This window comes from Suillus bovinus, assembly GCF_016758785.1.
Source record: "Suillus bovinus strain UH-Sbo-P2 chromosome Unknown EDB93scaffold_1, whole genome shotgun sequence".
Taxonomy (NCBI): Eukaryota; Fungi; Basidiomycota; class Agaricomycetes; order Boletales; family Suillaceae; genus Suillus; species Suillus bovinus.
This window is the reverse complement of record NW_024542057.1, coordinates 907,043-919,435: the sequence shown is the minus strand read 5'-3', so window position 1 is coordinate 919,435 and position 12,393 is coordinate 907,043. Positions and strand designations below refer to the sequence as shown.

Below are 12,393 nucleotides of genomic sequence, written 5' to 3'. Positions count from 1 at the left end.
TGCCTGAGGATTTATTAGGGTTAAGGTTATGCTTGCTGATTGGTTTCCCGCGTTGTCAAGAACGAATCACATACAAACTATATACAACTTGGAGATACGAAATAAATCCCCTACTTATTCAATGTCCTGGTATGGGGGAAGCTCTTCACCATCATTGTTGCGTGCATTTCCGCTGCTAGTGTCAGCGTTAGCAAGAACTCGTTCCCTCTCTTCTCTCTCAAGTCTTTTCTTCTCTTCCTCGGCAGACTCATGTTCAGAAGTACCGGGTGTCCCCGTTGAGGATACCCGCTCTCGCTCTTCACGCTCAAGCCGACTCTTCTCTTCTGCTGCGGTCTCGTGTGGCTGTCCATATAGATCATCAAATGGTGAGTTGCCAGGGAGACCGCCACTTCGTGGTCCCGCAGCATCCGAGGCACGGCGTACGTCACGAAGAGAACCGCTAGCGGGGCCTGGACCACTCGCACTCGCAGGTATGGGAACTCCAGTTTCAGCCACCGTAGGAGGTGCAGCTTCCGGAATTACGATGGAAGAAACCGAGTGATCTTCCGGAATCGGAGCAGGAGATAGATTGAGTGTGCTCGGGTCAATTGGAGCATCTCCGGACTTTTCTGCTTCTTGAGGTGGAGGTGTGATGGGTACACCCGGATGACTATCATGGGATGCGAGACTGTGAAGTTCAGAGGCGTGACTCTCCCCAAATGATTGGGTGTCAGCCCGTGAAAGGTCTGCGCCGGGCTGTGTGGCAAAGTATGTACTCCCAGGGGTATAGTTATCAAGTGCTTGCTGAAGCGCAGCACGAGCAGCGCCTGTACCCTGGGCTCCTGTGTAAGGGTTAGAAGGCGAAGGCGGAATTGGTGGCAAGGCGGCAATGATAGGCTTAGAAGCCTGCGACAATAGAACTAATTTTTCCCCAAACTGCAAAAGGATCGCGTCAGAATACCTTTCACCATAGCAGCGCAAAGTGATTTACCTCGCGTATAGCGTCCCACTTCTGCGATTCGCTCTCGCGAACCGCCTTCCGCTTCAAGATCTCAAGTTCCTTTTCGAGGGGCTCGTCGACGTGTTCAGCCTTGGACAGCGTCTGTTTTAATTCAGAAAGCTTCCGTTCCATGCCCTTCTCCTGATTATGCTCGATACGAGAAATCTGGTTGCGCAATCCAGCACGGAAGTTGCGCTTTGGAGTAAGAACAGCTTCGGCATCGCGAAGAGCTTTAAACGGCGCCCGTGCACCGTCGAGCTTCATCGCAACCGATGATGCAAGAGATCCCTGAACAAAGTTCAAGTAAGCCAATCTATCCGTTACTAGAACGTTATCATCAGCTCAGATTGCGTTATTGTAGAAGAGATGGCCTACCATCCCTGAGATCTTCTGCTTGTGTCTGACCCCATGTGTACAATTCCTTGCTTTGCACCTTTGCATCCCTAGCGAGAGCATCGCAATCGATTGCAACACCTTTTTCAGAGGTGATAATTCTTTGCACCGGTGTGGTACTGGTATATTGTTGACCGATGGAGCGAAATTGATGCTGCAATGCCTCCAAAGCCACTGAACGATGGCCGCCCTGACCTGCTGATTGATTGGCAGATGGTTGATCGGTGGTGCCGGGGATATAGCCGGAGAGAGGGGTCTGACTGATGGCACTTTGTGCTTTGTCCGCAAACGATGACAAAAAACCTGATACAGACATCCTGGTTAGAGAGAGGAGATTTTAATGGCGTATGGAGCTGTTGTCATAGGGTCTTTATACAGGAGACAATCATATTACGCAGCCACATTGATTGCGTCACGCGCAGCGTCACACCGCCATGGCTGCACAGCACTGCACAGCTTCAGGTACGAAGAAATATTGCGTCGCAGCAGCTTGAAATGAGAATATTCCATACAAATGAGTCACGCATATCCAGCAAATCTATTTATAACTGCTCAACCGATATAATAGCAAACTTATACACCCACTCAAATGACAAGCTTCTTCGCCGCTTTCCCCTTCTTCTCAGAATCCTTGTGCGAAAGGAACTCCACCTCGGTGGCGAGAGGCCCGGCCAGTCTTTGAGTCTCGGGATAGCCTAGTACATTAATCTTGAAGTGCCGTCCAATTGTTTCGATCCGGTCACGTAACTTGTCCTCATCTCCAGATGGCGCAAGCCGCGTCCAAATTGATAAACGGTAGAACTGCGGTCGGGTAGATACGATCACACCGGTGATAAGCGATTGCGAATTGGGCTCAGTGGACTCTCCGCTTGTGAGATGAGGATCGAAAGTTTCACCAATAGCAGCAAGCATCTTTATGGAGCCATTAAATTAAGAAGAGAACGAGATGAAAGAGAGACCTACAGTGTAAAGCCACATTTTATCAACCTGACTGCGATTCTTCTCTTTCGGTAGCTGTATACTCCACTTGCCTCCATTCTTGTTTGCTTCGTCCTCCCATGCAGGTATGATACCCTCCTGGAAGCGCCGTTATGTCAACAAGGATACGATGATACGACACACAAACCTTGAAGAGGTAGTAATTTGCTTTTTGAGGGAGCTGTGAGGGAGGTACAATATGATTGTAGAGACTATGCCTTGGTGAGCTTTTAGTCTGCGAGATAGGAGAAAAGTACTTACCCCCAAAACTCTTCAACGCTGTCGAAGCTGACGACTCTTTTGATATCCTCCATCCATCCCTGTGCAGCCGCAGCACTGGGGGTCTGAGGAACGGGAGTTTGGGGGAAGGAAGAAATGGGAGTTTGGGGGAGGTTACGGCCTTTAGTAGCAGGAGAATCGAACCAAAGGGTCCAGGGTGAGTATAGAGGATGCTGTATAGGAGAAAATTGAATAACGTAGAGCGACAAGTCAATTCGGTTGCTCACCTTTACATTAAAGTTGGTAGGGTGACTGAAGACGGTGCGAATGTCGTCTGCCTGTGCTTGCATATCCACCTCTTGGATTTCACCAGGTTCTACGTCTGCTCCTAATGATGCTGAGTTCTCAGCAAGAGCCGCGGCGATAGCAGCCTTGTTAGCATGCTGAAAGGAGGCGGGTAGAGCAGTCATGATCGAAGGTAAAGTGAGCGAGGCTTGCAATCCTGTTGCTTTTGAGTTTGAAGACTATCAAAGTCTGCTAAGATTGAATGGATATTGATCAAAAGATCGAATGAAGCTTGAAATCAGTTTCTTGAGTTGGCGAAGGCTTCCGGGGGTCGGTTGTTGTGTGTGATCAACAAGTTTATTTACTCGCCCGCACAAAATTAATTTCCCGGTCATTGCCGGTATTCCGTGAAGCCGTCAATTTCTGTTCCTCTTCCGAGCCTCTTCCGTCAACGAGTGGAATGGATCCGTTCCATGCTAAACTCGTAGCTGCGGCGACGGGGTCAACGATGACTGCACTTACAAGTACGTTTCAGTCATTTCTCAATTCATTGGAATTTATCATATATTTATCATGTTCAGTGACTCCTTTCGACGTCGTGAAGACCCGTCTTCAGACTCAACCTAAGGTGCCTCTTTTTTCACCAGCACCACTTAATAAATGCTGTCAGCCAGCACATATACCTTGCGTACGCAACATGTCTTCGTATGCACGCCCGCTAGCCACAGAAGAAGTCGTCTGCATTTTCGATCATGGCATCTACCGCACAGAACGTGTGAATGGGTTCCTTGATGCTGTCCGCCATGTATGGCGAGCAGAAGGTATGAAAGGATTATGGAAAGGTGCTGGCACGACACTGTAAGCTAACTCAATCCATTTCTTAGCCGCAGTTCTCATTGTGTGACAGACTCATGGGCGTCCCTTCTTCATCGATATACATGCTCACTTATGACCATCTCCTACGAAACGTACTCCCTCCCCTTATTCCTTCCCCCACATTCGTCCCTCTGGTAGCTGGCATTATTGCTCGTGCTTCTCTGACTTCCCTACTCTCACCACTAGAGCTCATAAGAACCAACCTGCAATCAACTCCAATATCCCCCGACAAACCACATACACTTCCATCTGTCCTCGCTTCCGTGCGTATAATCGTCCAGAAACAAGGCATACCCTTCCTTTGGCGTGGTCTTGGCCCTACCTTGTGGCGTGATGTGCCCTTTAGTGGCATATATTGGGCGGGCTACGAGGCCTGGAAAAGATTTTTCGAGAGGCGAGGAAAGAAGGGGGCATACGTTGCCTTTGCATGCGGTGCTATCAGTGGGACAACCGCGTCATTATTAACTTCACCTTTCGACGTTCTGAAAACCCGACGGCAAGCGCTCCTCATGACTGGAACCATGTCATCACGGACTACAGCTACAATACCACTGTTGGCTCACATCGTTCGCACCGAAGGCACCGCTGCCTTGTTTGCTGGTATTCTTCCTCGTACAGCCAAGATTGCCCCAGCTTGCGGAATCATGATTGCATGTTTTGAGGTATGGTTACTTTATGTTGTTGAAAAATGTGATTTACCAAGTTATCATAGGGAGTCGGTAAGTATTTGGAGAAGAAGGATCGAGACTAGCTAGACCTATATTATGTTTACATGGAGCATCGAGGCATCATCATTATCATCATTTACATTAATTCAATGTGTTCTAGATGTCAACTATTGGTATATGTATAGCACTTCGAACATCCCTACTCAACATTGAAAAACCGTCCTGATCTCGCTCATCCCAGACGGTTGAGCTGCTTCTTTGCGCCGCTGAGTTTAGCCCCAACATGTTCAACGTCGTTATTGAGTTCATCCAACAACTCGTTGTGCACCGCAAGCTCAGCACCGATAGCTTCCCCAAGGTGCCTCTGTCGTTGTAGTATTTGCGTGAGCGTAGCAAGTTGACCATCTTGCCGCTCCATCTGAGTATTCTGCAACTGCACAAGACCCTGATCGTCAAGCGGTCTCGTTATCTCTGTCTCTTGAGGTTTCTTGGCCCCAAACACTCGCGTGACCGGTTTGCTAAGGTTCAGCAGTGCAGCCCGATCCGTTTCGGGAGCGACAGCAACATTCGTGAAGTCCCGTGAGGCAGGGGCTGCTGCAGGACGAGAGGCCTGTCGAGTAACAGTGACCATCTTTCCCAGCTTCTCACAGTCGTCCTGCAAGCGTGCGACCATGTCTGTACGGCGCTGCAGCTCTCCCTGCGCCATAGCTGCCATGCCGAGTTCCTGCAGGCCCTGCTTGAGCGTACGCACTCGAGAAAGGGTCTCTGCGAGCTTCTTCTTCGCTTGAACATTCGCAGTATGCGACGCACTGACGTCTCCCCGATCAGAGAGCGCATCCCGCTTGTTTATGTCTGCGCGGATATCGCGAATCTTAGCCTGCAGCTCGAGGTGCTCGTCGAGCCAGGAGGAAGAAGAGAACTGTTTGGAGGATGTGCTGCCTTCGGCCATGGTGCCTAGGCGGCCGACTGGCACACCGAGGAAGTCGCGGAAGGCATAGCATTCTCGCCATTTGTCATCTTTTGCGCTGATGATGGCGCGCAAGTATGTCTCGAGGCCAGCCCGGCGCTCCTCGGTCATGCCACTACTGTCTCTGAAAGGTCCGCGAAGGATGGCGAGGGAGTTTTTGGGTGGTAGAGGTGCTGGGGGTGAAGAATCTGTAGACTTTGTGAGTTCTGTGTGTAACTCCACGAACTCGGAGTAGCGTCTCCACATTTGCCATGAGCGGACATGGGCTTGGATTTCGATGCGGTAAACAATATGAGGCTTAGGATCGGGGCGTTCTTCGTGCCCGCGTACGTAGACGGCTTGGATGGCTGTCATGGTGGTTGGTGGTATAATGCCTTGTGTGCAATGAGGCGGTCGCATGCCACAAGTTTGCACACCACAAACCGTCCACATGCCATTTGTTACTATTCACAGCTACCTCTATCGACGGCTTGCCACATAGAGGGGCTCACCAGTCACTCCCACAAAGACGGCAACATTATCGTATAACCTATGACATCTACTGGTACAGATCATGCAAAACATACAATTGCTAGTCAGATCCAGCTAACTGAGAATTTGAAGGCACATAAAATAACGAAAGCTCCAAACACTGGACGAACCCTTCATTCTACTGACACTGCGCCATGATCATGAAATAACATCTGGAGAGAGTAGTGTGCCTGAGGCAGTGGACAGGGTTGCAATCTCCTCGACTGACTCGCCGATGCCCACCTCACCGATAACGTACCGAAGAACATCGCTCAATGTGATTATGCCAAGGAGGCGCCCTTTCTTTCCGCCTTTCTTCTCCTCCTCCTGTAAATTTATGGTTGGTATTGTGAGCGTGTAGTCAAAATAAGGTCTCACATCTCCTTCTACGACGACAAGCCTGTGGACTCTACGCTTCTTGATTAGCTCCAGTAGTGTTCCCAGCGAGTCGCTAGCTGTACAAATGACAACTCCCGGGAAGTCCGGAGAACGTTGGTTAAGGGCCTCCGATATCGTAAGGTCAAGGGATTGATATGCTCCTAGACGCACAAGAGTCTGCAAAAGGGGTAAGACTTGGTATCCACATAATAGGACATGACGTACAATGACATCTACGGTTTCGTACAGATTCACGACAACGCCGTCCTGGTCAATGATAGGGACTGCAGATATAGCACGCTCAGAGAACATATGGACGACGTCAAATACAGGGGTGTCGAGCGTAGCGGTTGCGATGGGATAATACGGATTCTGAGTTTCCGGGTTTTCCGGGTCTGGGGGCGGTGGATTTGATGAAACATAGGTACCGATCTTGAGTTTCCGGAGCGAGAGATGAAGTTGCTGGATTTCTCTCGTGCACTAGAAAGGTAATGTGAGTGAAAATCTTACGTGAGGCGGAGGGCGTTATGTTACATTTATAGAGATAAATTTGAGAAGTCTATACTGTGTTAGCACCGAAACGATGACTTCATGACCTGTTTCTGTGTCATAGTCGAGGAGGGGTAATCGGCGAGCATGTGTTTGAATTAATACTCTGGCGGCCTTGTAAAGGGTACTATTTGGATGTTCCGCTAGCATTGGAGGGGTGGCTACGCCAAGGCTCTTCTCGATATCTAAGTTCAGAGTAGAAGATGATCAGTTTCGGGAATACGATCCCCGCACAGCCCGTATATGTACCTCGTATTGATTCTAGCCTAAACGTTTCCACGTCCGCTGCAGCAGCTTCGTAATTTGCTGTGTCGTAATAATATTGGATGAGATGTATTATATCTAAAACTGTGAGCATCCCAGCAAACTTTGACTTTTCGCTGTTCCATAATGGTGCAGAGACCACACCTGTGGTAACGGTGAGAAAAGGTGAATGGGAGCGATTAAGTATTACCATTGAGAAGCAAACATTGTAAAGCTTTCTTGACATTCAATTTAGTATCAAGGACTATGAGCCTGAAGCTAACAGGGAATGCATCGTAAGATGTTCTTCCCTTGAGAAGGTTACGAATGGCATGTAGGGCAGCGTCGTGAGTTTCCTGAGATTGAAGTGGAGATATATGAGAGGGAGCGCGTCTTCTCGTCGATCCCTTTCTTTTGAGCGTCTTCGGGGAGGCAGCTGCGGATGGTAAGAGCGTCGTGTTCATCGCAGAGGTTAATGCTTAAGATGTATTTCCCACGCTTCATTAATAATCATATCACTCGGAGTGGTTCGGTTTATGCCGGATTACGTTCCTGTCTGCCCGTTCACCCAAAGCTAAGAGCTACACTGCGCTAGTACTCACCTCACTTCCACATCCTTCATAAAATAAATATAATTCCTTGGTCAATATGGCCACACAGGCCGTAGTCAGCATCATCGACAACTCCCTGGATAGCTTTCTGCCCTCAAGAGATAACTTCAGTTCTCAGCAACCTGCACCAGATGCCCTTCTCTTCATATTGCCTTTGCTTATCGTGCTCTCCACTTTCCTTTTCATTCTCCTCATCTTTCTAGTATGTGTTATATTCATTCGTAGGCGACGTGGTATCGTCTTGCGAGACAGTGATGGCCCTACCGACATGAGTCGAGACGAACTTATAGATGGAGAAGGAGGCTTTGAAGGCGTGGAATCTCGCTGGCTCGAGAGTGTTTCTGAAAATGTTCGACGTTCATATCTCAGAGCAAAAGGTCTCTTTCGTTTCTCAAATTTCCTCATCCCATGTTCATGCGACATTCCTTCACTCAGATTACCAATTGCAATATGCTCCGAACTCGGAGCCTACAGATATCACATTATCTCAGTTCCTTTCTATCCAGGAGAAAGGTGTCTCAGCATGGTCGTTTGAGCCCGACTATGAAGCTATTAATTCACTTTTGGTTCATGCTCGCACGGAAATCACCTTCCTTCCCGATCCTGCATCCGCCTCGTGTGTGCAGTCAAATTTACCCCTCCCCAAATTGAACGAGGTTTACTATTGGGAAGTCAAGATGTTTGATCTTCCCGAAACTACTACAGTTGCCGTTGGACTGGCCACCAAACCCTACCCACCTTTCCGACTTCCAGGTCTAAACCCTTTCTCCGTCGCTTACCACTCCAACGGTGACAAGTGTTACAATTATCCCTTCACTGCGTCACCATTCGGTCCCCTACTCAAAGAAGGCGATGTTCTTGGCATTGGTTATCGTCCTCGCACAGGAACCGTGTTCTTCACTAGAAACGGTCGTAAGATGGAAGATGCTTTCATCGGCCTCAATCGTTACAATCTATTTCCCACGATCGGAGCAGACGGTCCATGCAGTGTCCATGTCAACCTTGGTCAAGCTGGTTTCGTCTTTATTGAGGCGAACGTAAAGAAGTGGGGTCTGGCTCCGACCGTGGGAACTCTGGCACCCCCACCTGCTTATGGGAGCGAACGAGGCAGTATCCTACTGGACGTGGGAGGTGGCGTACGACCCAGCGCACCGATTATTTCCCCACCAGGCACTTCTTCCACGCCCCGCAGACGTTCTCACCGCTCTCGAAGACCGAGCAATGCAATCTCAGCGTCATCTATTCCTGTCGCTTCTTCGCCACTTAGAGGCGCACCCATATCATCACATACTAGGGAGCCTAGCCCTCCCCCACCCATTACACCCATCATTGAAGAGCCCGACAGTATAGACCCTTCGAGTGTCCAAGGATATCTGTCTCCAACAGATCTGCCTTTCCACACACCACCAAACAACAACCTTCCATTGTACCCTACGCCAGAAGGCGAGAGCGAGCAGGAGGACGGAGATGACACTCCCTCCCAGTCACCAACCTCCTCGCGTTCACAATCGCCAGAAAGCGAAGGTGCCGCAGGTGCGAGCAGCCTTTTTAGCATCCCTCGCTTCCGGCGCGAATCTTTTACTCACTTCCTGGCCGCGATGCAACACGCAGGTTCCGACTTGACGATTCAGGTGCATCCACCGCCTGATTCGCCCCGTTCGCCGAATCCGCCCACGCCCAATCAACGTGATATTCATCTGCAGGCTTTCACTAGTTCTGCATCAACAGAAGGATCGGATGATGCGTCGGAAGCGAGATCTCCGACGTTCATGAGGCGCGATCCGCCAGCATATTCACCGTTGGATGCATTCACGTATGCGGAGGGTGTCCATATTGATTTACCAGCCGATGTGATCGCTGCAGCTCTAGAAGGCGGTAGTATTCCTCCTGGTGCAATTGGTCAGGGGAACAGCGAGCGGTCGGAGAGGCGTCGTAGCAGACGAGACAGACGGTGACATACGAGGTTTTATATGACTGGATTATGATGGTGAGTCCTAAGTGCTTTGATTCCGAATTTCATTTGAACGCGAATATTTCAGTATCATTTGCTGTGTAATGCTCTGTAAATTCGTTGCGTGTGTCGATCTTTGCTCTACATTTACTACCCACATATATCATGTATTGCGCATGGACGTTTCCCGCTTCCACCTTACAATTTAATTCGACACAACACTCAGAATCTGGGGGTGGGGCCACTTGGGATGTGATGATACAAATGTGGCGAACAGTAGATATCATTTATTTGTGTTAATCTATGTGTGTACCATTCGTGGATGTTCTAAGGTTCAAGGCGCTTGGGGTCTCTTGGGAAGAGGGAGGCGCGCCTGATGTTGTTCAGCTTCAAGAACAACATGAGTACCCGCTCAAGACCGATACCTCCTCCACCATGGGGAGGGCATCCCATACGGAATCCGTCGATATAGCCCTTCATGCTTTCAGGATCAACACCTTTTGCTCGCATTTGCTGGCAGAGGAACTCAGGGTCGTGGATACGCTGTGCCCCGGAAAGAATTTCCTCGCCACGCATGAAGAAGTCATAAGAGTTGGTAACGGTCTGTATGAAAAGAGTAAACGTCACACCAAAATGAATTCGACACGTTTACGTACCGGGTCATTAGGGTCAGGCATGGTATAGAACGGACGAAGCTCGAAGGGGAATTTATCGATGATGAAGTAGTCGGTATCATACTTGGCCTTCACGAGCCGTCCGAGTCTCTTCTCGTTCTCCGTGCTAACCCACAGATATCAGCGTATTTATCATCGATTTTTAAAAGCGCCCACTTGATATCATCCAAAATTTTGCGGTCAACGCCATCCTCGACGAGAAGGTCCACTGCTTCTCTAAACGTGAGAGTCAAGGTCTCGTCTCTCCATTTGAATTCATCCGCCTCGAATTGTTTACCAACTACTGCGATCTCTTTTGCATACTTCTCTTTCAAACCCTTGAAGATAGTCTTGAACATTCCGTCAAGGAGGTCTTTGACTTCGTGGTAGTGCTCTTCGATCGTCATCTCCAAATCAAGACCGATGAACTCAGTGAGATGTCGGTGGGTATTCGAGTCCTCAGCACGGAAGACCGGTCCGATCTCGTAGACTCGCTCAAAGTCAGCGGCGATAGCCATCTGCTTGGCCAGTTGAGGGGACTGCGCAAGGAACGCGCTACCTGGGATATGGTCAAGTTAATGATACAGACGAGTCAACGCAAGTAGCGGACCTTTGAAGTACCCAACCTTAAAGACGGATGCCCCTGATTCGGTAGCTGCTCCCATCAATTTCGGGCTGTGGATCTCGGTGAAGCCGTTGTTGTTGAGGTAGGCACGGAATAAGTCTCCAATGGCATGTTGAAGCTTGAAAATCGCTTGATTCGTTTGCGTCTACAGATCGAGTGAGCAAACGAACTGATCATCGAATAGAAAATGAAGCGAACACGGAGATCGACGATACGGTTGTTCAAGCGGGTCTCTAATAAAACTCTATTGAATTGCCCCTCGACTTCAGGGGCAGTTTCTGATCTGGATGCATCCTCAAGAGAAAATGGCAATCGACCTTCAACGCCTGCAACCAACCAGAGCTGATGGGGGATCAGAAGTAAAGTCAGGTGGGAAGATGAAATACATACTTCGCTGACGTGGATTTCAACGTCATCGATCGAGCAGCTTTTAATAGATTCTGGCGACTTTACTACTGTCCCATGAACGAGGACGATGCTCTCGTCAGGAAGACTAGCAGCCCATTTTACCATTTGTTTGCTGACTTGTTTATCATTGACAGCAAGCATCGCTTGGATTGTGTCAGTCCGTTGGCGAAGACTGAGAAACGCCATCTTGTTTGACTGAAGACGTGATGTTTGAATCCGAGCACGAAAAAGAACGTGTTCGGAATCATTCTTGGCGCTGAGAGTTGCAATATCAGTGCGCTTACGATTGGGGCGCGACTGGGATTGGTGCAGAGGAAGCTTTCCATAGTGCGCTGCTGCATAGTCCTACGATAATCGATGATCGGAAATCAACGCGACACACAAGAATATGGCAGCTAACTTACGGGAGCTTCTGCGGCTTCTCTGACTTGCTCAGCCTCCTTGGCCTTTGCAGCTTTCTCTGCCTTCTTTCGAGCTTTCTCTTCCTCCTTTGCCTTCTTTTTCAGAGCACTCTTAGTCAGACCTCCCTCGCCTTGCTCTTCTTGGTTTGGGCTGTCTGCTGAAGGCTCGAGGTTTGCCCTGAACCTACATAGTAAGAATACGGATCGGAACAAAACCAGTACTACCAACTTACTCGGATTCATTTGGGCCATCCAAGTTGTCTTTGTGTGGCCTGCAAGGATCTTTGAGTATCTATGCAACGCCACTAATTCCATTAGCTTACGGCGTTGGGGCCGAATCCTGGCTGTCAAGCGAATTAAGAATGATCAGCTCAGTCATTCACTAGAAAAAACACAGTACCTCGCTGGCATTTCGTTCACTTTGTCAGTCATGATGATGAGTCTACTGTCAGGTAGTCGAGTCAACCAAAATCAATCTTATCTCATTTTGTATGCGGTTGTTGTGACGCTCCAACTGTAACCCTATCATGAGGTTAGGTTTCAAATTGTTATTGCCAATGGGCCCCGGCAGTAGTCTAGACGGCGAGAATTTGACTGATGCTGACGGGCTCTTATACGACCTACTAATGCGCATTACTCTTCATTCCGGTGTTGCTAGAGGCTCCAAATGATCAACAGCACTGGTGTATGAGCCTAGCG

General features: G+C 49.1%; 7 protein-coding genes across 7 annotated transcripts; 2 read left to right on the top strand and 5 right to left on the bottom strand.

The window, feature by feature from the left end:
- Positions 1-31: 31 nt before the first annotated feature.
- On the bottom strand, positions 32-2,021 carry EDB93DRAFT_28229 (Eisosome component PIL1-domain-containing protein). The gene is made up of 3 exons (XM_041455959.1): positions 1,355-2,021; positions 971-1,302; positions 32-915 (listed from the first exon to the last, which is right to left on the bottom strand). Exons 1-3 carry the CDS (start codon positions 1,686-1,688, stop codon positions 115-117), a joined length of 1,467 nt encoding a protein of 488 aa, XP_041313666.1. The 5' UTR covers positions 1,689-2,021; the 3' UTR covers positions 32-114.
- Positions 1,958-3,039, bottom strand: EDB93DRAFT_1244696 (cap binding protein; the record flags this gene model as incomplete). The annotated part of the gene is made up of 5 exons (XM_041452243.1): positions 1,958-2,284; positions 2,336-2,449; positions 2,499-2,562; positions 2,612-2,802; positions 2,857-3,039. 5 exons carry the CDS (start codon positions 3,037-3,039, stop codon positions 1,958-1,960), a joined length of 879 nt encoding a protein of 292 aa, XP_041313665.1.
- Positions 3,040-3,252: 213 nt separating this feature from the next.
- Positions 3,253-4,556, top strand: EDB93DRAFT_28084 (mitochondrial carrier domain-containing protein). The gene is made up of 4 exons (XM_041455954.1): positions 3,253-3,378; positions 3,436-3,712; positions 3,762-4,392; positions 4,443-4,556. The coding sequence occupies exons 1-4, from the start codon at positions 3,315-3,317 to the stop codon at positions 4,479-4,481; spliced, it is 1,011 nt and encodes a 336-aa protein (XP_041313664.1). The 5' UTR covers positions 3,253-3,314; the 3' UTR covers positions 4,482-4,556.
- A 74-nt stretch (positions 4,557-4,630) lies between these two features.
- Positions 4,631-5,719, bottom strand: EDB93DRAFT_1244694 (PX domain-containing protein; the record flags this gene model as incomplete). The annotated part of the gene is made up of 1 exon (XM_041452242.1): positions 4,631-5,719. The coding sequence occupies one exon, from the start codon at positions 5,717-5,719 to the stop codon at positions 4,631-4,633; it is 1,089 nt and encodes a 362-aa protein (XP_041313663.1).
- Positions 5,720-6,034: 315 nt separating this feature from the next.
- EDB93DRAFT_1244693 (CBS-domain-containing protein) lies at positions 6,035-7,509 on the bottom strand (the record flags this gene model as incomplete). The annotated part of the gene is made up of 6 exons (XM_041452241.1): positions 6,035-6,202; positions 6,254-6,430; positions 6,479-6,733; positions 6,788-6,987; positions 7,052-7,210; positions 7,257-7,509. 6 exons carry the CDS (start codon positions 7,507-7,509, stop codon positions 6,035-6,037), a joined length of 1,212 nt encoding a protein of 403 aa, XP_041313662.1.
- An 87-nt stretch (positions 7,510-7,596) lies between these two features.
- Positions 7,597-9,893, top strand: EDB93DRAFT_1112549 (SPRY-domain-containing protein). Its single transcript, XM_041448145.1, has 4 exons — positions 7,597-8,033; positions 8,092-9,189; positions 9,268-9,643; positions 9,696-9,893. Exons 1-3 carry the CDS (start codon positions 7,694-7,696, stop codon positions 9,609-9,611), a joined length of 1,782 nt encoding a protein of 593 aa, XP_041313661.1. The 5' UTR covers positions 7,597-7,693; the 3' UTR covers positions 9,612-9,643; positions 9,696-9,893.
- On the bottom strand, positions 9,894-12,157 carry EDB93DRAFT_1112547 (aspartyl-tRNA synthetase). The gene is made up of 9 exons (XM_041448144.1): positions 12,018-12,157; positions 11,928-11,966; positions 11,698-11,872; positions 11,276-11,638; positions 11,084-11,227; positions 10,871-11,030; positions 10,438-10,819; positions 10,264-10,387; positions 9,894-10,210 (listed from the first exon to the last, which is right to left on the bottom strand). Exons 1-9 carry the CDS (start codon positions 12,071-12,073, stop codon positions 9,935-9,937), a joined length of 1,719 nt encoding a protein of 572 aa, XP_041313660.1. The 5' UTR covers positions 12,074-12,157; the 3' UTR covers positions 9,894-9,934.
- Between the last annotated feature and the right edge of the window lie 236 nt (positions 12,158-12,393).

Excerpts from the sequence above, each read along its gene's own strand:
- EDB93DRAFT_1112547 (XM_041448144.1), bottom strand. The coding sequence starts at position 12,073 with ATGACTGAGCTGATCATTCTTAATTCGCTTGACAGCCAGGATTCGGCC. Across the intron at positions 11,967-12,017 it reads CAGGATTCGGCCCCAACGCC|GCCACACAAAGACAACTTGG; the intron begins GTAAGCTAATGG and ends AGATCCTTGCAG. Across the intron at positions 11,228-11,275 it reads TTGAAATCCACGTCAGCGAA|CTCTGGTTGGTTGCAGGCGT; the intron begins GTATGTATTTCA and ends ATCCCCCATCAG.
- EDB93DRAFT_1112549 (XM_041448145.1), top strand. The coding sequence starts at position 7,694 with ATGGCCACACAGGCCGTAGTCAGCATCATCGACAACTCCCTGGATAGC. Across the intron at positions 8,034-8,091 it reads TTCATATCTCAGAGCAAAAG|ATTACCAATTGCAATATGCT; the intron begins GTCTCTTTCGTT and ends TCCTTCACTCAG. Across the intron at positions 9,190-9,267 it reads AGAAAGCGAAGGTGCCGCAG|GTTCCGACTTGACGATTCAG; the intron begins GTGCGAGCAGCC and ends TGCAACACGCAG.
- EDB93DRAFT_28229 (XM_041455959.1), bottom strand. The coding sequence starts at position 1,688 with ATGTCTGTATCAGGTTTTTTGTCATCGTTTGCGGACAAAGCACAAAGT. Across the intron at positions 1,303-1,354 it reads AGCAGAAGATCTCAGGGATG|TAACGGATAGATTGGCTTAC; the intron begins GTAGGCCATCTC and ends ATAACGTTCTAG. Across the intron at positions 916-970 it reads AGTGGGACGCTATACGCGAG|TTTGGGGAAAAATTAGTTCT; the intron begins GTAAATCACTTT and ends ATCCTTTTGCAG.
- EDB93DRAFT_28084 (XM_041455954.1), top strand. The coding sequence starts at position 3,315 with ATGGATCCGTTCCATGCTAAACTCGTAGCTGCGGCGACGGGGTCAACG. Across the intron at positions 3,379-3,435 it reads AACGATGACTGCACTTACAA|TGACTCCTTTCGACGTCGTG; the intron begins GTACGTTTCAGT and ends TATCATGTTCAG. Across the intron at positions 4,393-4,442 it reads TCATGATTGCATGTTTTGAG|GGAGTCGGTAAGTATTTGGA; the intron begins GTATGGTTACTT and ends AAGTTATCATAG.